The following is a 27,216-nucleotide window of genomic DNA, read 5'->3' on the forward strand; positions in this document are numbered from 1 at the left end:
TTATTAGTGCAAAAATGATTGTAAAAAACTGTAAAAATGAAACAAGAACAGTTAGGCTTAATTTACATAGAATCAGAATCAATGACCGATGACTCTGTAAGAATAATGGTATTCACTGAGAATTGCTACATGTGTAGACATAGATTGCTATCTATGTATGTACAGGAATGTAGTATGTACTTGTCTCTTCTTGTACGTTTGTGCACACAAACTGTGTGTTTTTGTCCCTGTGTGTTCCTGACTGTGTTTGCAGTCTCTCTCTCTCCCTTTCTCTCTCTGGTCCTGTGTTTCTCAGCAGGGCTGGTAAGGGTTCGACAGCACAAGGTTATTTAGAAGTTCTTTTGAGAGGTGAGGCTGAGCGAGTCAGCGAAAAGCGGACGGCACCGCCGCCAAATGGACTCAGATCACCACAGAGCCCAATGAATTCAGCCTCATTACCATCCACCCCACACCCCATTCAACACCCTGTCCAAGGACAACACATGCTAATACAACTCCCCTAACACATACAATAAAAATGCCCAACAAACTCAGGCAAGCACACTCACACACACGAATGCAAACACATCAACCACTCCACATATGCTCAAGTGCACACATTTAAGCTCATAAACTCATCCAACATCCTTCAATGTCACCTGAATATATCAATATACACTCAAAAAACACTTTATTATGAAGGCATGCCATGCTTTTCAAGGCAAATCAAAGTAGACCCTCTTTACTTCATTAACAAATGGCCCTACTTTTATTGTGTATGATGCATTACTGCAGGTTATTCTGAAGATAAATGTTTTTATAATCTTTCATTAAAATGTAAAAGCTTTCTCCGCCTCTGAAACAACATTTTTGCTGACGCAACCAAGGCTGCATGGCAGGAAGAAATAATATTATCCAGTAATATCATCGCCTAGCCTTTCAGGTCCTGCCCTACATTATTTATTGATAAATATTACAACGTACAAGCCTAACATTAGGGAAATTCATTGGGTTGCTGTTGTACAAAGAAAATTATAATCACTAAAGGTTAACCCAGTCCCTAAGAAACTTGTACTATCTTTAGACAAATAAAATAAAATAAAACAAATCAAAATACAAAATAAAATAAAAAGGTTGTTATATTTGGCTGTGTGTTTTGATCTTAAAATATCACTCATATGTGAAGATGCTTTCTCTTTTGTAGCTTCTTACATTTCAGCTCTCCTGATAATTCTACTTTAATTTCTTTATTGGCCAGCCATCTACTGTTTATGTAACTATATATTAACTTACCACTGCATTCATACATAAAATGATCACATTTTTCCATTTTTAAATATACATTTTTAAAGATTCTTCATTCATTTGTAATTATAATTAATATTTAAAACATATTGCGTCCAAGCAATGTTGGAGGCTTCCAGTGTCATGTGCCAGCATCTTAAGTATGTGTTTAGCTGGTCCTCTGTGGGCAGCTTCAGGTGTGTCAGGTTAAAACTGGGGTGTGAACGTTCATCTGCTTCAGCTTTGTATGAAGCACATTTATTCTAATCAGCCACTGGCAGCTGAAGCATATCCATTAACACACATTTATTCTAATGGATGCAGAGGAGCGGTTAGCCGCCATGCTAATGGGGGTGTGTGTGACAGCGCAGTGCGCCGAGAGGCCAGCGGGGACTCGTGTGTGTCAGAGTGTGTGTCAGCTCTGTCTCACTATCAAGGCCACCATCACAAGTTATAAATGTTAATGCATTCTCCCTCAGATTGACACAAATGGGCGCAGATGCGCGCTCACGCATACACACACACACACATTGATCTGAGCTTAACAGGCCAGTTTTATCTCGGCAGCGTCGGGTGGGTGGGATGAGAGAAGGAAAGCTGTGAGAGAGTGTGAATTCAATGATCCTCAGCTTGTCTTGAAAAACATGTAAAATGACTCTCAAATTTATGACCGAAACAACCCCCACCAGCACCAACCCACCCACCACGCTATACGCCACGAGACACCTGCGCTGGCAGAGACATGATGTCCACATGTCTCCAACTTCGCTTGCAGCTCAAGGACAAATGGAGGTCTGCTTTAAAGACCACATCAAAAACTTGCCAAAAGCATTCTGTCTTTCAACCCAAAACAGCGTTGAGGGTACTAGTAATCGAAACACCATTCTACACCATTCACCATTCACAGAGGTGTCACAGGACCTCACAAACATAGTAGTGGGAATCTTTCATCTCAGTTTTTGCATCAGCATAGGGGTACAAGAGATTATTAAGATATAAATACTTTTATTCAGCATGTATTAAATTGAATTAAATTGATCAAAAGTGACAATAAAGAAAAATATATAAGTATATAAAATATATAAATAGATAATTTATATACGTTTTTACTTATTTTATTTATGTAATGAAATAATCCTTAATATATATATATATATATATATATATTTCCACAAAAACATTAAGCAGCACAACAGTTTTCAACATTGGTTATATGAACTGTTACTTTAGCACCAAATCAGTATATAGTAATGATTTCCAGCCCACCTAACTGTATTTTTGATCAAATACATTTTTATAATAATAATAATAATAATAAATCTAGCCTTGGTGAGCTAGAGGACATCTTTACTAACCTAGGCCCTATGATTTTTGCGATACGGAAAATGCAGATGGAATCGCAGAATTTAATGAATAATGCGGAAAGCCACAGAAATTGCCAAAATTTGAATGAACAAATCAAAAGTAGGTCATTACACTTAAATCAAAATGCAATATTGACTTGTGTCTGTGAATATTAAGCTACAAAAAGATTGTTCTGCAGAAACAGAAATTCTGCATGTTTTGCAGAAGAAAATAAATGAATATAAATTAATAAATTAACTAATTTTTATAAAATGAATTAGAGATGCTTTTGATTATTAAATCGAATTAAACCATTAGAATGGAATCCAGAAAGCTAAAATGGAAAACACAGAATCTGGTAAAAATAAACTTTAATATGTGAAACATAAAATGTATATAATAGGGCCCTACATTTTTTTTTGTTAAACTTTGAATAAATTGCTGTTAAATTGTATGAGTTTCATGATTTCTATAGACATGCTTTTTGATTTATCAAACTTGATTTAAGTCCAGAAAAAAATTGAAGTGCAAAAAAAAAAACAATATTAATAATTAATATTAATTAATGAATTAATAATAATTACAATTAATTATAAACATTTCAGTCATTGATATGACAGCTAGTACATACTAAAAACTGTTTAAAATGATCAACTTAGTAGCTTTTGGAACTGACCTATATCATTCATCGCATCAATGCAGGTTGGTTATTTTCAAATAACCAGGATTACTAATATATTTAATATATAAATACTATGATTATTTTTTGTGGATTTTTGTGGAGAAAGTAGAAAGCCATCAAAAAGCACACCTCCAAAAGAGAGCGAAAGATGTGTTCAGAGTCACTCCAGCACTGAACCACAACTTGTTACAGCAAAACCTAATCACAAAACATAACAGCAACTGCCGAGTCTCAGGGGAACACCGGCCCTGTTACCACAGAGAGAGGCTGAGGGTGTAAGAAATTACAGATGAACAGAGCAGAATCTTTATTTATCGCCACAAGACCAAGACTGATTTATTACCACGACTTTCCCACAATGTTGACACATAAGGGACAATACAGGGACAACTGCCGTGGAAGAGAGGCTGAAACAAGAGCTAATATGGCTCAGAGGAATATTTCTTCCCTTAAAGGGATAGCTCACCCAAAAATGAAAATATTTCTATAATCATTCATTCACTGCATGCTGCTCCAAATCTAATGACTGTCTCAAGTCCCTGCTTGCTTATATTATATAGAAGTGAGTGAATGCAATGAATGCGAATGGCAACTGAGGCAGTCTTTCTGTGTTCCAAATTAAAGGAAGGAAGGAAGGAAGGAAGAAAAATAAAATAAATGGTCTTCTTCCTATAAGGATCAAACCATCCACCTTCCAGATCCCAGGACCAAGTGAACAACAGCAAACTTTCGCATTGATTTGAGCATGCTGATCGCTTTTTTCTTCTTTCTCTCTCCCTCTATGTCAGCTTGTCCACTTTAGCCCTCACTCTTTGATCAACGGCTCTAGCTTCTTCCCGTAAATCCTCCCACCGTCATCCAATCAGCACAGCCGGGCCTGACGTCTCCATAAAACACCTCTTCCTCAACACTCCACAGATGATCCCAATCAAATGAAAGAGAAGAACACTCCTGTGGCCGATCTGTGGAGTTACGCTAATCTGTCCGCTTTCAGTCGGGGACACCGTGTTTGATGGCTAAACACAAGCGGACGTTTGTTGCCATTTCACTCTTGATGAAAGCCTGTTATTACCAGAGGCATTATAGAGCTGGTGGTGTTGTAGCGTCTCTGCTTTCATCTTCACTCGCCGTGGCCTCTTCATCTTGATTGGGATAAAGGGTAGACTATTGAGCTCCGGAGAAATGAACCTCCTTTCCTTTATCACACTTACACAAACACAAACACACACATACACCTGACAACAAGTAGACACTTGCAATCTTGCAAGAGATGTTTTCTCTAAATTTCAACAAGAGTGCTCTGATATTTCTCAATTATTGGACTGATAGAGTGGGATTTTTTTTTTTTTGGATAAGCTACACACACACAAAGCTGCCCACACACACACACATTGTGTACCACTGTGCCACCTGGAGGCTTATCTGTCATGACCTCGGATTTAGTGGCAATAGAAAATGATAAAGGATAGGACAGGCACTCTGAGAGGCAGTGAGGGATCACACTGATGCCACTGAACCATGTCACCAGCGGCGACACACACACCGACGAGTGATCAAATAGGCAGTGCTAAAAATGTTGACACTTACAGCTCTTACTGTGAAGACCTAGGGTGAAAATGGCACGGAGATAAGAGATTACATGAGAAAAAATGAGAGAGCGACGGCCAGTATCTTATCTTGAATGTAGGCCTATTGGTCTCAAGCAACAATTTTTCACAATACATTTGAAGTTCAATTCAGGCATTAGATTTTAAGCTTAACTGACAATAAAAATGATTTAGAAAATAATTGAAAATAGAATCATTTTGAGTCACCCTTTAATAAAAAACTGTTACAATAAGGCACTTACAGAACAACGGACATAAAACACACGCTTTTAAGACTTAAAAGAATAGTTAACCCAAAAATGAACATTTTGTCATCATTTCTCACCCTCATGTCGTTCCAAACCCGTTTAAGTTTTTTTCATGTGTTGAACACAAAAGAAGATATTTTGAAGAATTTTGAAGAACCAAACATTTGTTGGTCCCCACTGACTTCCATAGTTGGGAAAGAAATACTATGGAAGGCAATGGGGACCATCAACTGCAAAATATCTTCTTTTATGTTCAAAATAAAAAAGAAACTCATACCGGTTTGGAACGACATGAGGGTGAGTCAATGATGACAAAATTTTCATTTTTGGGTGAACTATCCCTTTAAATATTAAACACGATAAAGGAATATTCTGGACAAGTTCAATACAAGGAAAGTCTAATCAGTAGCATTTGTATCATAATGTTGATTATCATGTTGATTTAACGTTACAATAATAAGCATAGCTAACAGGCACAAATTAAATCCAATTTTACAACGTGTGTGTTGTCATGACATTGTAATGGCTAAAACCCTAAAATGTCCATAAAAATGATGATAAACTGCTTTGAAGCTCAAATAATTAGTAACACTTTACAATAAGGTCCATTAGTTAACATTAGTGAACATTAACTACAATATATTTTGTTACAGTATTAATTAATCTTAAAAGTGATTTTAATCATTAATTACCATTAACTAAGATCCAGTTGTGCTTTTTTGTGGTAATCAACATTATTCCACAAATGCTGCTGACTTCTAACATACTGAACATACTGTGATAGAATCACTTACTCATCTTTTCTGTGTAAAGTTATATTCAACTTTGTCATGAAAACTTCAAATGGTAAAGCTTGTTAACCAGATAACTTTTACACAATGTCTGCACAAGGATACCCAGAAGGCAGGTGACATAACTTCCTTGTTTACATGGAGCTCAGCAAGCGGTTTGCCAGACTGTTGTCTCGAAACAGCAGAAGAGCATAAACATCTCCTTCCTGTTGTATGCATACACTCCAAATGTCTGACGTTGAAATCCAGCCAGAAACAGCATAAACAAAAAAGTGTCTACTACATCTTTACCTGAGGCCAGGTGTGTGACAACACCATTAATATACATATAATATAATATTGAACAATTGTAATTAATATTATTTATTAGCAATGAAAAAAAAAAATTTGATTAATAAAATGTTTTATCATATCATATTAGAAAATAATACAGTGAGGCCAATGTGGCCATTATTCACAGATGACGGGCATAAAAAGATCTGTGCCTTGCTTAATCTGAACAGTTTATTCTAGTAAGGCATGGGAAAGCGATTAACTGCTACAGCTCATTTAACACACTGCCAAAACTTAATTAAAAAGCTAAAAAAAAAAAAAAATGAGACATTCTAATGTGGAATTTAGTCACAATACAAGACACAAACAAATAATGTCTCATAATGGAACAAATCAGATAGCCATAACATTACAGTCCCATTTTCACATACATGGGTATTTAAGAGCCTTAATGTGCTGAATTTATTTGTTAATACAGTGAGAGTTCCTCCAGTAGGGCCATTATGCTACGGACATAATGTCCATCACAGGGCAAACGATGTAATTTTTGCTCTGTCATAAACACACAGACTCTCAACACATAAACACACACTGAGCTCATGTGATCCAAAGCCTGTAATATTGCCCAACGTAGCCTATCACGCCTCAAGACTTGCCAAGACCAAGAAACAGTGAGCTCATCTATATTGTAGCCAAGAGCATCATTTGCCCTGTGGTAATGTCTACAACTAGCGGTGTGTCAAGAAACCAATATATAACAAGCCCTTTGTGTACTGTGCATATGTTTGTGTGTGTTTGATTGGTGTTGTTGGTCATTTGATCATGAAAGAGTCTTCATCTTAATGATAGTTTAAAAAATGAAAATTATGACATCATTTGCTCACCCTCAAGTCATTCCAAACCTGTATGACTTTCTTTTTTACATGGAACACAAAAGAAGATATCAGACAGAGTGTTTACACCAGTATTGTGCACTATTCAGAATTTAACTGAGAATGTCTTTTAATTTGCAATTCAGTTCTTGAATTTAAAATGAGGCAGCAAACTGGATGAAGTCTGAACTTAAATATAAGGAAAGCGAATTTAAAATAAGTTGAAATTCAAAATTATTCACACATCTGCAATTTCTAAATTGGAAAGCAACATTTTATTGATAAAGATAAACAGATAAAACGATGGATATAATGATAGGTAGAACGATACAAAAATAGACAGAATGATAGAGAGGATGATAGAACGAACAAATGAAACAGAACAAAAAAACAGACAGCTAGATAAAACCTTAAGACAGTTAGAATAAACAATCAAACGATAGATAGATAGATAGATAGATAGATAGATAGATAGATAGATAGATAGATAGATAGATAGATAGATAGATAGATAGATAGATAGATAGTGTGTAGATGTGTGATGCTGTTCATTAAAGATACCTACTTTTGTTTATGCCTTCGTCAAGCGCCTTTTCATCCACAACCATAGACCGTTACAGATAGATATATTGAAAGAAATATTGGTAGCCAAACAGTTGACAGTAACCGGTCTTAATAGTCTTAAAAATGTCTTCTTTTGTGTTTAACAGAAGAAAGAAACACATACAAGTTTGGAACAGTAAAGGATGACAGAACTTTAATTTTTGGGTGAACTATCCCTTTAATTCACAAATTTAAATTCAGACTCTTGAATGAGCTCTCAGTTTTACACAACCCTGGCACATATTCAGACTTTAAAATCACTGGTTATTGCATGGCATGTAACTGATTGCATGGCATGTAACCTGCCAAATAGTGATATGCAAAAAATGCAAATGACTTTAAAACATTATGCTGTTTTTCTGTGGAAATTGAGACTTTCTTTCTGCTGTCAGTCTAATATAAAAACAGTAAGAACGGTATGTAGTAATTAGCATGGAGTGCAGTATATCTGCAGCTAGAATAGAAGCAGCACAGTTCTGTGTATTACGTTATCAAACGGTATTGGATGGATCTGTTGCACTTACAGCTCTATGATGCATTACAAATGGTTCTCCAGCGCTCTGTCAGGCCGTAACGATAGTTAACTGGCGAGCGCTTCAGTGAGCTCATATCTGCCTGACATTACAACAGCAGCTGCAGCTTAAGTCTCTGTGATGAGGTCATCTTTACATGACATCTGGGTCCAAGACAGCTGTGTTTTGGCACGTATAGCGCCCGTTCTGACGTAGCTGCCCATACCGCGCCCATGACGGCTGGGTCAGCGCCACATCGGTGCATGAACTTGGCCAAGATTTCTGGAGCATATCCTCTCAGACGCCATCATTCCCACTATCCATCAATCATTCGCTCATATCAAAATGATCAGCATAATCTGCGCCTCAGGTTCTTAAACCCCTGTGTTGTTTTTGCATCTATGAGAGCTAGATCAAATGTAAAGAGAAGCATTATTCACTCAGTGCTGGCCTTCTTGCAGCTGGCCTGCTCATCCGGCAGGAGATTTTTATGAATTATATAACTTTGATTTATTGCATGTCAAGAAATCAGGTCTATTGTTTGTTTTTTATTATTATTCTTTTACAGCTCAAGAACAGGTCAGCGTTAGTTCCTCTTGTGCTATACATCCCGAGGGCGAGGATTGCAGGCAGTGAGATTCTTTTGAGAGGTGGAGTGAGAGGAAGTGAGGATCATTCATTTGTCTTTGTTTAGAGTGAGCTGCTCTTTGGAGCCAATCGATTTTGATTCCTGGCTAAGATTCTGCTCTAGCGCTGGCGTAGACCGAGGGAAGGCTTGCATGCACCGGCGAGGGTGAGAAACATGTGACGCACACGCAGATGCTGGCCGTCTTTCTGAGTTAGCTCATCAAAGCAGACGTTTCCACGAGATGGCCAGTGCAACAGACAGGAAGTAGGGTCAATCTGGTTATGTGATATAGTCAAATCTTCCAGACTACCCAGGAACTCCCTTCTCTTGCATTCTCAGTCTGTTTCTCTCTCTAACTCAGTCTTTTCAGCCCAAGGAACATGCTGTTCTGCCAGTAACAGCTGTTTGCACAACTCAATCCCATATGGAAAGATAACCACTTTATAGTTCAATAGTCTTATGTATTGAATATAAATCAGTCCTATTTACAACATAATCTTTATTCAAATGAATATACAATCAATTAGCTATTAAATATAAGAATATTTCTATAATTAAATAAGATATAGCTAAAAATAATTTGAAAACTGCAAGGCACTTTGATTTTGGCACAACATATATCAATTTAAATATATTTTTTATTAAAAATATGAAATAATGTATGCTTTATAATACATATTATGTTATATATTATTTCATAAATATATTTAAGAACATAAAACAGATACATATAATTCAAAATAAACTTTTTATAAAAAAACTAAAAAGAATGAAATTCATAATATTTATTATATATTATATTTGTATGTAACTGTATTACATTTACATCATATTTAAGAACTATGATTTATATTGCAGCGTAAATATATTTAATAACATGATAAATGTATTTAAAAATTATTTATATTTAAAAAAAAATAAATAAAAAATGGTTTTGCATATTGCATAAATGCACTTTGACTATGACAATAAAAATACAACCAAGCCACCAAAAAACACATGTAAACAAAAAACAAATATAAACTAAAAGTCAGTCTGGAAAGTTCATGTGCAATGCTTTCAAACCTTTTGAAATATCTGGGTGACAAATCTACGATAAATCTCCCAAGTTAAGCAGCGCTTGTGAATCAACTATTAAGCAGATGGAGTTATTATAAGAGTGCTGAAAGAAGTGGAAGATTTATTCGCTGTGGAAATGACAGTCAGATCGAGCTCTCATGAGAACGACACGTCTCCGTAATGGACGAGAACATCAGCGGCCATATCAGCTGTTACTACAACTCACTGCCAGAGATGGCGGAGATATGTAGACAGATCTCAGGCACTAGTGAGGAATAACAACATCTCTGGAGTGAGACGGGGCTACATGTGTACGACAGGGACAGAGGAGACACGGCAGCATCCGGAAGTGTCTGTCTGTGTGCTTTCTGCTCTCTCTCTCTCTCAAATCCTTTCATTTGTGAAATGAGACATTTGTGATTGTGTTTCTAGTGCTGCCTGATCAGTGGTCTAAATGAAGTACAGCCCTGTGAGTTCTGGCGAATGGTTTGAAGCATGTGTACTACACCTTTCCTCTGGTCTTTGTGTGCCCTCATCTAGAGAATAGAGCTTGCACGCACATGCATCTTGCAAATGCACATTAGCATCATTATAAACAACAACAACAACTGCAACTCCTTGAGCTCTCGGCTTTCTTTTTACTTTCTGTCTGGAGCCCAGCCCTACAGATCCTGAGTGCTCCCACTAAAAGCCCTTTCCTTCCTCGCACAGCTGCTAATGCACAGATAATGAGATTGGTGAGAGGCTGATAGAGGCTCAGAGATACTAACATTCTGACTACATCACCCATAATTCAATTGGGCCAGCTTGGCCGTTTTCCTTTTGTTAGCGAGCATGAAGGTTTTAAGGCCACACCACTCCCATATCCATATCCTTGTTTCTGGCTGTGTTTGGACTGGTATACTACCATGCAACGGCGTCATGCAACTGTTTTCTTAAGTTTAACCAGTTGCAATTCTGGCCAAATTTGTGCCTTAAGTGAGAAAGAAAAGCATTTTAACAACTTAAATTATTGTATACTTGTATACTAGCCATAAAAATATGAGAAAGCACATTCTCCTCAGTGTAAATGAGTGTAAATTTCACATGACCTGCTACATTTTCCAAAATGCGCTGTATAAAACCAGAACATAATAAATGGGATAACATATCCCATAATGGACTTCTTCTGACTTCACATTCCATACCAAGTGTGACAAATTAATGTGAAGCAATATATACTGTGATTCTGAAAACTTCTTTTAATTCATTATATTTCCTTAAATAAACAAAAGTAGATATACATGTAACTTTTCACAGATGAGGCAAATGAATGAAGCCTTGGTCAACAAAAGAACCTAAATATGCTACAGCAAGTCATGTAGTATAAGTAACAATAGTATTCTAACTCAAAACTGGTAAACAGCAGATAGAAAACACTATTGAGAACAACAAAGTAGATGCAGACCACAGATTAGGGATGTTAGGATAGATCATTATGGTTTAATCAACCCATTAGAACAAACAAAAAAAAGTGGTTAAAAATAAAGACAACCCAAACAGGGAGAGTTCCTCTGAAACAAAGAGTCCAGGTCCCAGATAACCCCTTATAAACGAGTAAAGCTTTGAATTACAAAACCCAAACCCAGAGAACAAGACATTGGCAACAGACCTTCATGGCTCAATTTCATATTGGACTCTACCGGCGTGCCTGTTTTTTTATTTATTTATTTTCTCTCGACGCAGTATTGTAGGCAAGAGGAAGGCGCATTATGTTATACAAATCATCTGTGAGTGAAAGGGAGTGAGAAGCCACCATTTTATATAACCGGAATGCGCCTGGTGCTTATTGCTTCCCGAGCCCATTTCATTGTGTCGCAATAGATCTCGTTTATGCTTTCGCTGTCCTGTGTTCTGCTTTGTCCATTACTTTCCCCGGCGAGACAACTACAAAAAAACAAGGCATCTGTTTTCAATCACTGTGGGCCCACACCAAAACCGAACGGCAACAACACAACACACACCACGCACACACACAGAGAGAGAGATGGTGAGCCCGTGGAGAGGGAAACACACTTCACAGAACATTTAGGAAATGGGAATTTGATGTCAATGGTGGAAGACAAAGCGCAATCACATCTTTCCTTTCTCTTTCTTCCCCCACTCTTTCCGGCCCCATAACGAGAAGAATAATCTCGAAGCGATGGTGGTTGGATTTTTAAACACGATATGGTGTTGGATTTCAGTGGTTTGCCTTTATTACACATAAAGTATGTACACTTAGGGAGAAGAGGAAGATTATATTTCTCAGCTCGTCCATTTTTAGCTTGGCTGAGTGACTTGTACTAAGAACAGTTAGGAACAGTTAGGAAGTTCTGTGTTATGATTTGCTAAGCAACTACAAAAGGTAATTCGCTTGCATAAAGACTTAATACAACTTCTTTGTCTTTGGCTTAGAGTTCTATATCCCCTGAGAATGGTGAATGCTAACAAATAAAAAGAGCGTTCCCATAGCAAACTAAATAAATATGAATGACTCAGAACTAATGTTAGAACCAACAAATGCACGTATGAAAGATTTCACATTCTACAGAATTTTAAAAGACAAGCAGCATCATAACTACTGCTCATATGTAGAGTAAGAGTTGTTTCCTCAAGTACTATTTAAAAAAAAATATATTTCGAATTTTTTTAATAGTTTGTCAAAGAAATGTGTGCTTTTACTTTCCTTAGCAATCAAACTTACAATTTCCATCAGGTGAATGATAAAATAGGGAAAAGCACTGAATGACAGTATATTATTGAGAGTATTTGTGTGTGTGTGTGTGTGTGTGTGTGTGTGTGTGTTTATATAAATATATTTCCAAATGGAAATGCGCTAAAAATTGTGCTGTCAAATGATTAATCGCATCCAAAATAAAAGTTTGTGTTTACATAATATATGTATGTGTACTGTGTTTATTTATGTATATATATAAATAAATACACACACATACAATATATATTTTGGAAATATTTACATGTATATACATTTATATATTTATTTTATTAGACTTTATATTATAGATAAACATTTAATATATAAACATAACTTAATTTTCTTAAATATATACATGCATGTGTTTGTATTTATATATACATAATAAATATACACAGTACACAAACAAAAACTTTTTTATTTTGGATGTGATTAATCGTTTGACTGCACTAATATATATATATATATATATATATATATATATATATATATATATATATATATATACACTATATTGCCAAAAGTATTGGGTCACCCCCTTCTAATGAACAGGTTTGACTACTTTAGTAATTTCCATGAGTACAAATCTTATTGTTTAAGCATATAAAGATATTCTACTCAAAAAACTCATCACCAAACACCAATGACTTGTATATGGGTACATTCATTTTAGACACTTTCAAAGCTGTTGCAAGACAGATGGAAATACAGTTTTTAAATATGTGAATTATGCTTCCATCTTTGTTGCCACAGTTTTGGAAGTGCCTTCTTCTGTTCTAAAGAAGGGGGTGTCCCAATACTTTTGTCCATATAGTGTATGTACAAATCATTGGTGTTTGGTGATGAGTTTTCGGCTCAGGGTCTGCATTTAAAGTCACACCAGAGTTGTTCAGCTGAGATTAGGACCTTACTTTATGCAGACCAGTCAAGTTCTTCCACACTGACTGACTGAAACAATAATTTCTTTTTTACCTTGTTTTATACACAGAGGCACTGTCATGTTAGAATAGAAAAGGGTCCTGTCCAAACTGTTGCAATAAAAATAGAAGCACACAATTCCCTAGAATCTATTTATATGCTTAAACATTAAGATTTGTACTCATGGAAATTACTAAAGTAGTCAAACCTGTTCATTAGAAGGGGGTGACCCAATACTTTTGGCAATATAGTGTATGTATATATATATATATATATATATATATATACACATATATATTCAGATGTATACATATACAGGAAATATACAGAAACTTTAATCAAAACTAATAATTGAATAACAAAATTTCCATTTTCCAAACTGTATATAATGCTGCCTTCATTTTCATTTTTACATTTAAAATGGTAATTTTAATCATGAAAATTACCATTATTATTAATCTTAACATACAGGAAACCCTAGTAAACCCCACAACACCTTAGCAGCCTAATTGCAACACAACCAACCTGGCATCATGGCAGTGTCTTTTCCCTGGGTGAGCACCATGCATTTTTTTCAGAAAATAATAAAAATCTAGTTTAATAGAGTAGCTGGATAAAAAAGAAAGAAAGCCGGATTAAGGCAATTCAGATAAACTAGTGTGCTCCAAGGTTCCTAACACTCAGGCTAGACATAAATTTGTCTGTGCGTGAGTGTGTTTGTGTGTGGAAGACCTGCCAGTCACCCAGCAGTAGGAATCTTTGTGACAGGTGCAGCTCAGACTCCCACAGCGTAATTCACGTCTGGGCTTAAGGTGTGATGGGACTGGCAAACACGTACACACACACACACACACACACACACTCTAATTACTAGCCTGACCTTGGTTAGGTTATTACGAGTACTTTCTACTGCAGGGAATGCTTTTTCCTGCAACTTTTCGGGCCAAATGAAAACATGAATGGGGAAAGCACTGAGGTTATGTGAAGGAATGATAAGTCCGCTAACAGCAGACAGAAAGGGGAAACAATTTAACTTCAATTTGAAGTTGTTGCACTGGTTTATTCATACGAGTTGTCCGTGAGGATGGAAAGGCCCTCTTCTTTAAGGAGCAATTATTCACCCTCATTTAGCGCTACCGGAACGCCGTGACACACGCAAAATTGAGAACGGAGAAGAATGAGAGCATTTTCCACACTTCCACTCATATAATACCCCGAGGGAATTTTTCCGCCTCCTGCTATACGGGTATATTAAAAACAAAACCATTTTTAAGCATGAGAATATGCTTCAAGAAAGCAATGCTACTAAGTCATAAAGGTAATACAATTACAGTTCGCAACGACATGTAAATACACAGTCGTGCACACAATGCAAATCTCTATGTAGGCATAAAAATAAAAGACCTTCACCCGCGCACACACACACACATCCTCACAATATTATCTGAGTGTTCACAGTTCTTCAGACGGCCCGGGGAAAGAAATCATAATGGAAGCCAAAGGTGCAGCAAAACCTGTAATATTACCACTTTGCTGCTCCTCATAAAACGCCAAGGACCAACTGGACTTACACACACACACACACATTCAGACAGACTAGTTTAATCCAACAGTTACATAATGTAATTCTAATGAGGACATTTAAACATGTCTGGCCATCTAAGGCTGTTAAATTACAGAAAGATGACTGCGATATCAATAAAAGATTACTAACATTACATTTTAAAATGCTAATGGCTAACGTTTCAAGTATTGATTCGACTCAAGAGTGAATTTTCATTTACATTTTTATAGCCTCATCACACAACACCAAAAGTCTATTCTTGGATTTACATATTCAAAGCTTTGACGCGGGCCTCAGGATAACCGTTGAAACAGCACTCCTACAGGTCTACGTTCCCTCCCGTCTACGGGAGTCAATGCCGCCAGGTGGTTCCATCAAATCAAGGCGTAAATCTTTTTTTCCTTCACTCGCTTGCTTTGGAAAAAAGAGCTGCTGCCCGACCTCAGCTAGATCTACTGGGTCCATTACAGCCTTTAAAGATGGCTAAAGATGAACTGAGGCGCCAACTTCTGTTCTATCCCTGTTTAAAAAAACAGCATATGCTGGTTAGGTATGTTTTGAAGCATGGCGGCTGGTTTAAGCTGGTCATTAGTTGGTCCTGAGCTGGTTATAAACTGGTTATGAGCTGAACATGTGCTGGTCCTAAGCAACTCCTGCTCAGGAACAGCTCAGAACCAGCTTATAACCAGCTCAGGACCAGCTTAAACCAGCTGCCTTGCACCTAACCAGCATTTGCTGTTTGTTTTTTTTCAACAGGGTTCTTTTCTCTCTGTTCTGCTTTTGTACTTCTGTGCTAATTTCTGTAATTTACTCTTGCATGGTGAATCAGCAAATATTCTATTCAGACAGGACTTGTTTTTTTTCCATGGGAAAAATCAGCTAAGTTTGTGTTCCACAGAGACGTACTTTGTGATTTTAATCCTGTCCTTTTTAAGCAAATCTGTGTTTTGCTCATACAAAAATTATAAGAATTAAAAAGGAAATTACCAGCAGTTTTTCCACTAACTCCTCTGAGAAACCGAATCCCATCCAGACAGAAATGTCTGTGTTTATGGTATATTATTTTCACAATGATTCTCCTCATTATCTTGACATTAGTTGAAGACAGTGGAATTTCTCATTGCACTACCTGGTGCACCAACTTCATTATGGATTTTTACAAACTTTCTCGATGAAATTGGTGGTTCATGTACTGCTGTCATCCCATCTGATGTAAATAAGAAAATTAAATCAAGAAGAAACTGCTAAGAATGGCCACATCCGGTACAAGTATAAAATTATTTTCTTTTATTCATCACATAAATAATGTTATAATTAAAAAAGGTCTTATTTAAATGGGTTTTATAATGCAATCCCAATCCTGTTGCCAAGAGAATTTAATCCTTTCCAAACTGTGCTATACGCATACAAAAATAACAAAAACAACACAGGCTTTCTGTTATCCAGGTGCAATCTGTCTAAATGGCAACTCTGATTTTTTCCCCCCAGTAATGACAAAGTAGGCCACACAATGTCTTTGATCTTTTCTTTTCTTTTCTTTTCTTTCATTTGTTCCTTGTCTATCACGGAAAGAAGAAATTTCAGAAAACAATACGACACACCAATAGCATTCAAACAAAGAGACTCTGAGAACATTTGACATTTTACATGATGATTCTATTCCATTCGCCGATGTAGAAAGATTCCGGCAAAAATGAGTTTGCACAGTGTGGAAACTCAAATCCAAAGTCCTCTCCTGGGAAATACACACACACAAACACAGACATCAATGCACACATAAACATGCATCACCAGCAGGCATGTCGATCCACAAAGAGTGTGTGGAGATGTTCAGATGTGAAGGACATGTCTGCAGGCAACTACTCGAATAATTCACACACGCACACTCTTTCTCTACTTCCCTTGTACCAATTATACAGTTAACGTATGTGTAACAATTTACATAAATACTGCCTCATGAATAATTCATCTTCTCACAATTACAGTATTCCATACTAGCATCTCATTATGGCATCATTCCTGCCAAACAAATTCCCTGCTTGATGCAAACTAGTTTTGTTTGTTTAAACGTGAGAATTAAAAGTCTTACTTTTCAGGAAAGACTTTATTGTCTGTTTAAGTGGTAACAGAGGTTGTTTGAAGTTAATTTCGAGAAAATCAGACACAATAAGAATGTCACAGCAGGACTAGCACAACAAACAAGCACAGAAAGGACTGGAAGTTTGAATAACATCCACATAATGAGGTTATGAAATCCAAAACAAAAGCTTTCTTAAAAACCCACAACAACTCGACAGTAAATGTTCATTGAACTGAGTTCTGACATCAGACTACACACACACTTACGTATGTCATGTATATGGGGCCATGTTTCTTCTTACACCATTTCAATTCGCATTACTCTGAGGCATGTTCGGTCCCATAAATATTTCAACACCTCTGAGGTACATTTCATTGCGAAATATTACATTTGAAATATTCTTTGAATATCTAAAGGTGAACATGAATCATGGTTTCTCATGAATATGTCCTTTCTACAACAAACATGGGTCAAATTTTGACCCACAATCTAAACTGAATGTCTGCCATGTAGACATTCTCCATAATAAGCAGTAACCACCACAGGAGAAGCTTGATACACTGGCGAAATAAGTTTAAGAGGCTAGTTTTGTTGCTCAGAGGCACTGTTAAAGTGAGCGAATTCTTAATGAAAACAGGTTTAATAGGGCAGAGGGAAACTCTGCGATTGCACTCCTGTTTAATTTAATGAGCCTTAAGCCAAGCGATTTAGTTCTTTTAATTGCCCTTCTCTCATTGTTAAAAAGACGTATGTGGCCGTCTTCCACAGAGTAAATTCCTCTGAATAACAGTTTAGTTTCTACAGTATGTTTCTTCCACCCAGGAAGGACTCAACCGTTCTGTTCCTCTTGAATTCCACTAAAACCACCACAGCACGGTGAAAATTCAATTTGAAATAACTTCAGATGTTTAGATCACACAGCTATTTGTGTGAAATTCATATTCAGACAGAGAAAGTAAATTGAGCATCAGCTCTGACTGTTTTAATGAAGCAGGTACTGGTGGGCGAGAACCTTGCTGATTGGCTCATGCTCAACACACTCAACACTCACACTCAACACTCAACACTTTCAAATGTTTAGCTCAGAAAAGCTACTGAAATGAGACTGAAATAATAGCCAGCCTACCAACAAAAAAGTTTCTTAATTAGTATTTTGTCTTGTTTTCCAGGAAAAAAAATCTAATAAAAACTGCATTTAATTCAGAAGCAAATTCACAAAAGTTACTAAAATATACATTTAAAAAGCCTAACAAAATTTAGTGAGGTTTTTGCTTAAAAAAAAGAATCAAACTACAATTCTGTATATATACATATATATATATATATATATATATATATATATATATATATATATAAATATAAATGTTTTTATTATTTGTATGAATATATTTTGATTAACATTTTTAGTTATGTCTGACTCGACTCAACAATTGATTTCAATAGTTTGGCACTAGAATATTTTTAACAATGCAAAGCTCTTGAAAGCTTTTATTGTAAATACACTACTGTTTGGGTGTAACGGTAATGCCAACCCAGGAAGACAAAGGACTCAGGATAAGTAGGTTATTTAATAATATAAATAAAGCCAATGGCACATTAGACAGTATAAACCAAATATTACTTTAAGACACGACAAAGGTAACAACAGAACTGAAGGCTTATAAAGAAGCCAAACTAATGAGCAAACGAGCTGATTAACACAAAACAGGTGGAAGGACTAAAGGATGATTAACTAATGACAGGAACTACCAAATAAGGGCAAAACAGAACTAAACGGAAACTGATGCGTGACATTGGGGTTGGTAAGATTTTTTTTTTTTTTTTAATGTTTTTGAAAGAAGACTCTTATACTCACAAATGATGCATTTATTTGATTATAATATTATAAATTAGTATCATCATCATTCTAATATGCTGATTTGATGCTCAAGAAACATTTCTTATTATTATCATTGTTGAAAACAGCTGTGCTGCTTAATATCTTTGTGGAAACCATATTTTTTAATGAATAGACATTTCAAACCAGCATTTATTTGAAATAGTAATCTTTTGTAACATTATCATTTAATGTGTCTTTGCTGAATAATAAGACATTCTTATTCATATATAAATAAATATATATAAATACACATATATATATATATATATATATATATATATATATATATATATATATATATATATATATATATATTTTAAAATCTTACTGGCACCAAACTTTTAATGGTAGTGTAAATTAAATAAAAATACAATACTGGGTCAAATTTTTCTCATTAGATTTAACTACTTCAACTTGATATTGAAGGAAATTTAAATATATATTTATAATTAACATTTCATTAATCAATATTTTTACGACATTATTATGCATTCTGGGACTGCCTCATATGTGAAGGCTTCTGGCCCATGAAAGAAAGCATCTTAGAAGGCAGGAGTTCTCTAGTTTTGGAACAGGGACTATGAATAGCTTTCCAAAATGATTAACTGCTCTTCTTACCAATTAGATGCAGTTTGGAAAACAATTTCAGTCAGAAAGCTGAGCACACTGAAGCAATGTCCAGGGTTCAATGTAAGTTAAACTCAATCAACAGCATTTGTAGCATAAATGTGTTGAACTAACTTTGAATTTGGCCTTTATTACAAAAACCTAAGGTCGAAGCTATTTTCTTAGGTAATCGACATTATGCAACAGAGGCTGTCGATTGAGCTTAATTTAAATGGTAAATTCTATTACTCGGACCACAGAAAACATGCAAACAAGAGCGAAACTCTTTCTCTCTCTCTGGCTCCCGCCTCCATCTCCTCCTCTCTGTAAGATGACCTGTCTGTTTCATACGAGGCCTGCTGCGTTGCAGAGAGATCTGACAGGCATGCATTTAAATGGGATTTCAGATACACAAACCATCTGCATCCTGACAGCCTGTAAGCTTATGAATATTAGAGGACAGATGCTTTAAACAACTGTGCGTGAGTCTGAATGCACACACTGGACATCGAGCTACATGAGTGCATTTCCACCACTTCCAGAAAATCATACGTATACGTCCTCTACAGATGTTTACCACCACAGCCGTCATCATCAACATCTTCCCTATAATCATTATCACCATCAGGGACACCATACTTAGAAATAGCAGCAAAATAATTGGTATCCTCATCCTGTTCTGCTAAAAAAAAAAAAAAAAAACGGGTTTAGACACGGTGTAAACCTAGCTTACCTTTGCCATCTGTGCCTGCACTCCACTGGCCTTCAGGGACGCTACAGCTTTCTGTGCCGCCGCCGGACTGTCGAAATCCACAAAGCCATATCCTACACACACACATGTACAGAGTAAGAGTGAGATAAGAGTTATTTATACACACTATAACACGCATATCTTAGTGTTTTTGCCAAAAACTGATGAATTCTTTATCGGACATTAATCAGACATTATCGGACACATTTATCAGATTTAAAATTCAAGGGTCAAAACAAGGCCACTCCGTTGTTTGTCTTATCATGCTGATCGTGGCGACACAAGAGAGTCTGCATGTTTGAGCACAGCCGCTTGTGTCTGTGTGTGGGTTTGTGTGTGTGTGCTTGGGGAGACAGGAAACGGCCATTTTGTTCAAGGCTCATGCTTGTCAACTATTTCCTCAGTAACAGGACAGAGACGGATTCAGCCTGACCTCACCCCTGCTGGAAAATCCAGCTTAAAGGAAGAGTTCAGCCAAAAATGAACGTTCTGTTATTATTTACTCACCCTTATTCCATTCCATTGGAACTCCTTCTTGGAACGGTGCAAAGGTGCATTTTTGACATACACTATATGCTGGCCCCTCTCTTTATAGTGCATGAATTATAGTTTTTCTCTTTATACATACATAAGTACATACATATGCATGTTTAAAGAGGCAAACTATAATTCATTCACTATATTCCAAGTCTTCAAATCAGCTAATAGACATAGACAGCTAATGAACATCAAAATTGTGGTTTATTTACTGCTCTTATTACCATGTTCATGAGAGAAGTAATGTTGAACAATTCATGAATGAATCATTCTTTTGAGTTTCAGATCTATCTTTTTGAAATCTGTTGATCCAGTGCACAAAAATGGACTGAATGAGTTGTTCTCAAATGAAACTGATGCTGAACTCACTAATTCAATGATCAGGTTGCAGCAGATAGCAGTTAACTGGATGGGGAAATTATGTTATTAAGTAATGACTCAAAATTTACTTTAATCCTCACACAAAGCTACTGTGTGAATTCAAAGGATTTGGCATATAGAGCACAAGTAGTATGGATTACTTTTGAGATACTATTTTGATTACTTGACACTTTTACATCCTTATTGATGCATGCAATTATAAATTTGAGGGGAAAAAAATTTAATTCCACAGAAGAAATAGACAAATTTGAAACATTTTAAGGGTTAAGTAATTTTTACTTATTATATATTTTTAGTTATGATGATGATGATGATTATCTATATTTGGGACTAATCCTTTTGGCAGGTTCCAGAGGAGTTTACATGGAAAGATTTAAGTTTTTCTATGATAAACAAACAGAAATCATGACTTTAAAAAAATAATAATAATAATATAATTATAATGGAGCCCAAGAAGGGTATTTAAATCAAAAAGTTAAGATTAATATTATATTATATTGTTTATATTATATTATATTAAATATTGTGCCTGCTAATAGGCAGCTTAAATCATTAAGAAAGCAGTTACCATGTTTCAAGTTTCAAAACACAGCTACAATTCCAGCAGGGTCCATTCCGCCACCCAGCTCTTTAACCAAACATTTCTTTGGCAGCAAGCGAGAGAGAAGATCCACGACTTCCTTTACGATGCATCGCAATAAAAACTGCAGTGGAGGAGGTTCTTAAAGACCCTCAGTACATTTGAGGCACATTTGAGGCAGTGTGTCTTCATTCGGCGGAGGCATTCTCACCATAAGCCTTTCTAAACTCTAAACACACACACTCTCAAAGCCTGACTGACATTCGAAACCACAGATGGCAGAACGCAGAGCGTTGGAGAGGCCGCGAACGGTTGAAGCCAACAGCTCTATATGCCAGACATATGTGTTCATTTACGCACACACACACACCTTACATATAGAACAACACGCCATCCGCTTTGAAGCCTCCCGGTAAACATGGAAGCGAGAAGGAGGGGGACAAAAATCTCTACAGCGGCGAACTGAGCGGTCCAGATGTTCCAAAGACTGCAGATGTTTCATAAGCCTAAGAAAACAGAGCATGTGCGTGAAAAAGGATTTTTAGTAGACTGTTGTTGATCCAGAGAGAGGAACACTTCTGGTTTGAGAGATCACTGCGAGCATTCCTGAGGTCACTGACCAAAAGAGCTAAACAGCAGCCATCAGGAAGTGGGCTGAGAAAGAGGTTTCAAGCTGAAGAATGCAGGGATCGATTCCTATTAACAATGTGACGCCCAGAACCGGAACAGGCCTGAAAAGGAGCTCAACAGAGAGGTAAAAAGGATAAAAAGCATGTGTTTGTGTATAGACATCACGCATATGAGGTTTTGGAAGCCTTACATAATTAAATCCATAAATACAAATACGCCTCAAATGAATGTGCGTATTCTCTCCCTTTCATTTTTCCCTCTCTGTCTTTTTTGCTCGGATGTCAAAACTGGAAAAAAGAGTGTGTACACTGTCTCCTCTTCCTCTGTGCTTAATTCCAATTAGAAAAGGAAAGCGAGGTAGTGAAAGAGAGAGCTTGTTGGCGTGCTAGTGTGTTGTACGACACAAATATTTACGTTCACTCCGTTTAATGAGAAGCTCGTGATTGAGTCAAAGAGAAAATCAAACACACCCTCAATGCTGCCCACAACCCCCACCGCTGTCACCCTCTCCATCTGTCATAGTGGACAAGGGGAAAAAACAGCTGTCTGAAATTGAAAATGTGTCTTTCTTTTGCACAAACAAGTTCGCAATTACAGAGTCTAGCTGCCTAATGCAAAACACACAAAGTAAACATATGATTAAACCATGTGTGTTTAACGAACGGCCAACAATCCATGTAAGAAGAGTGATTAAAAACGTTGCAGAGCTTGATAACTTACGAGTGATCTTCAGAAGCAAACGGACCTAACAAACTTGATTGTAAACAGCCCTCGATGGCTTACTCTACCATACGGGGTTAATCTATAGAAGATAGGCCTGTAATTGCGATCCAACGACACATCTTTGAAATGAATAGTGCATATCCTGTGCAAAAAAAAAAAAAAATAAATAAAAGGATGGCGTGGAAGCAAGCAGGACAAACATATGCAGATTCAGCGAAGCCGTGAATGAAGCGAATCCATCTTTTTGTTCGTTTCCTGTCTGATATCCTTGGCTCCCATAAGTCCTGGCTGGAAGCCCATCAGGGTGGAGAAGCCTGGCAGAGTAGGAGGGCTGTTAACTCCAGGAAGTGGAAGTCCTCTAAAGCCTGGAGTGATTTCCTCTGCTTTCCAAAAACACCCTCTCTCTCCTGCTCTCATGTGGGCATTAATACTCATCTTTGGACATATTAGATGTGCCCTAAGAGAGAACACATGACAAAGAGAAAGACGCACACATGCATACACACAAGACAGGAGAAAAACCTGCAGGACCCAGTTTGGCAGATTGTGTACGAAGCCAGGCTGTTTATTTACAGGATTGGCTGAGTGTTTCCTGAAAAGAGGCTGTCTGCTAAATCATCAATTTCACCCGGATGCTTCCCTTGCCCCTATGGCTATTTTTAAACCACCACAACAAGGCCCGGATTTTTCAAATCAACACAGGAGGAACCCTGTGCTTTTGCTCGCCGCGGCTAACCCTGTTAGTCACGCTAACGTCTTATCCGGTTGTAAAGACTTCACCCACAATCACGCAAACGCATTTCCTCCTCTAAAGATCATGCAGACAATCTCCAGACTAATCAGAGTCTTTCAAAAGCTGTCATTTTACAAGGATTATTGATTATTTTAAGTGAGACTGTGAATGCTCACTGAACGTGTTTTTAATGCAAGCCGATATTGACTGCGGTACTCACCTTTGCACTGGTTGGTGTTTTTGTCCAGGATTGCCTTTGTTGACACTATTTTTCCATACCTGCAAAGGACAAAGAGAACAACAGGATCAGCTCAAATGAAAGCAAGCTAGTTAAAATACATTTCAATCTATTGCATGAAACTCAGTTTTAGACTGAGTGTCATGCTATTATACACACCTAAATACACACTATTGAATTATATCTTTACACTTTTTTCATAATTTGACAAAATAACAGTAAATGTATTCATTTAAACACAACAATATTCATTTATTAACACATAAGATGCATACATTTAAAAATCTGACATTTATTTTAAAATATTATAAACAGTGTTAATATTTGCTGACGCTTTTTGTAATAATTTAGTTTAAAGCTGTAATACTGTAAAAATGTAATATCTGTATTTTAAAGTTGCAATGAAATGGATGGAATTACAAATCCTTTCTTCATTGTGACTTACATCCAAGTTAAAAGATTATCAAACAAGAAAGAAACAAAAAAAAAAACTTAAATAACTTAAATAAACCTGTAAATGGACGACTCATTCACAATAAGATTTATAACATGCATTTATTAAATATATTTTCATTGAGGACTGGGACAAAAATCTATACATGAAAGATCAAAAATGACCAATTTTAAATCCAAAAATGACACATTTTAATGTGACCTTCATATAAGAAAAAGAAAAAAGTTAAAATCAGTTTAATAAAAGTCAACCCCTGGGACATACAAGTGTCCAAACTTGAAGAAAAACCCAAGTGTAATGTTTGCTCCGAACTTAGTTAATTAAAAAGTTTGAACCTAACTCAAAGAGTACGTTTAATATAGATTTAGCTTAGCTTCATTAAAACCTTGACGAAGGGATGTTTATTGATACATCAATACCTTCCTTAACAGGACACAGTAAACAAGGGGAGGTTGATTTTGGGTTTCAGGATGTGAGTCTCAAATCCCAGTGATTTAATTAAACGCTGGAAGCATCACAGAGCCCCAATCTACACCACAAAAATCCCTGACCTCGTTTTCACTTTTTCACATCAACTCACAGCACTGAGTACTCTTGTATTCTTCTAATAATCTTTCTCTTTTTTCTGTCTCTGCCCCACAAAACCCCTATTCACATAGCGAAATCAGTCTCATCGCAGAATCACGAAAGCGTCTGCACAACAGATGAATCTCTTTCCTCTCTGCAGTCCCTCTTTTCCCTTATTCCTCCCCTACCGCCTTCCTTCCATCCACGATGGAGGTAATAAAGTTACTTATCGCTTCCGTCTCCGCCTGAAGACCGGGAAGACTGATATAAGCGCTCCTGATGTGACTTTTAATTAATATTTAATGCGGCTCCCACCTCCAGGTAAAAGCGGGAGACTATATTACCCACCTTTATAAGGATGGAGGCGTTTAATAAGGGAAAGATCATTTCACTGTCACCGTGAAAAGCGGCGTCCCATGGAGACATTGTACCGCTGATGTCTGGAAAATGGCAGCTAATTCATCTCATATCCCGTATAAGCCAGCAAACGGCAAAGCTTCATAGAAGAAATACAAATAAATATCATAAGCCGCTGTAGAATGCTGCGAGGTTGAAAGAACAACCGTCGTACAAGGTTTCATGTGAATTTATCAACAAAGTCTTCTGCAATTCACACCATCGCACAATGAGTAAGTGTGGGTGGTTGTTTTTTGCGAAAACGGATAATCACAATTCTGGGATCGCAGAGACTCATTATAGAAACAATACTGGTTTTGTTAGATTTTTTTTTTCTTCAGTCAATATGGTTTGTCAGTAAACAAAGTAAAAGCCTGGGGGACGAGAGCAACCACATAACAGAGAGTAGAAGACATGAAAATGAGGAGCTCTGTTGGAGAAAGCATGTAGCGGACCAAAGTGAAGGAAACATATGAGAACTATTTGACTCGAATGCTTGATTTGCTGCCATTTCATCTTGCAAAACAAGTGGTTGGACAAACACAGGCGTCTCAGATGAGTGACTGGGTCAGGGGTGGAGCTGAGGGAGGAATGTAGTCAACATAATTGGCAACGTTTCCGCAAACCAGTGCCATGCTGCGGTCATGCACACGGATGCCTCGCTAACCCGAAACTTACGAACAGGACGGTTTCCTCACAAACAGTTCTCTTGCAGCCAATAAGGGGGTGCAGGGAGCGAAATGTCCCAGTAATCATATGCCTGTCTTGTTTTGTTTGTTTAGATGCTGATAAATGAAGCATTGCGAACTTCACGCTCAAACTCCACAACGAACTTCAGGTTAGTTTTAAGTTGATGGAGAGCAGCAGTGCTGGTTCATTATGGAATGTTGTCCTCTCTATCACCACCTGTGGCTGAAAGACAAAACTTTCAAAGTCGTTTAATTTAGAAAATGGATTGGGGTAAGAGCAGTTTTGAACACTGATGTACTTCGATAATGTAATTGTTTTTGACATTTTAACTAGTAAAATCTTCTATAATGAACCTCTATTGGCATAAATACGGAATCATTTATACACCCTCATGTTGCTTCAAACCCTCATTTATTTATGCAATAACTACATATTTTTACTAGAATATAACTAAATAAATAACATACGTAATAGCTATATGTAACCCTGGACCACAAAACCAGTCTTAAGTCACATGGGTATATTTGTAGCAATAGCCAACAATATATTGTATGGGTCAAAATTATAGATTTTTCTTTATGCCAAAAATCAATAGGATATTAAGTAAAGATCATGCTCCATGAATATATTTAGTAAATTTCCTACCGTAAATACATCAATGCTTAATTTTTGATTAGTAATATGCATTGCTAAGAACTTCATTTGGACAACTTTAAAGGTGATTTTCTCAATATTTAGATTTTTTTGCACCCTCAGATTAGTTGTATCTCGGCCAAATATTGTCCTATACTTACAAATCACACATCAATGGAAAGCTTATTTATTCAGAAACTGTATAAAGCTCAATTTCAAATTGACCCTTATGTCTGG

General features: G+C 36.6%; 1 protein-coding gene across 1 annotated transcript in view; it reads right to left on the reverse strand.

Annotated features, from left to right (window-relative positions):
- The window catches only part of LOC306878460 (RNA-binding motif, single-stranded-interacting protein 3-like), a 136,784-nt gene that overhangs the window by 65,524 nt on the left and 44,044 nt on the right, over positions 1 to 27,216 (reverse strand). Inside the window, exons 3-4 of the mRNA XM_079430844.1 lie at positions 24,222 to 24,280; positions 20,400 to 20,491 (exon numbers count right to left, since the gene is read on the reverse strand). Coding sequence (XP_079286970.1) covers positions 20,400 to 20,491; positions 24,222 to 24,280 — 151 coding nt within the window. The remainder of the gene's footprint in view (positions 1 to 20,399; positions 20,492 to 24,221; positions 24,281 to 27,216) is intronic.

Source organism: Barbus barbus (assembly GCF_936440315.1).
Source record: "Barbus barbus genome assembly, chromosome: 12".
Classification (NCBI taxonomy): Eukaryota; Metazoa; Chordata; class Actinopteri; order Cypriniformes; family Cyprinidae; genus Barbus; species Barbus barbus.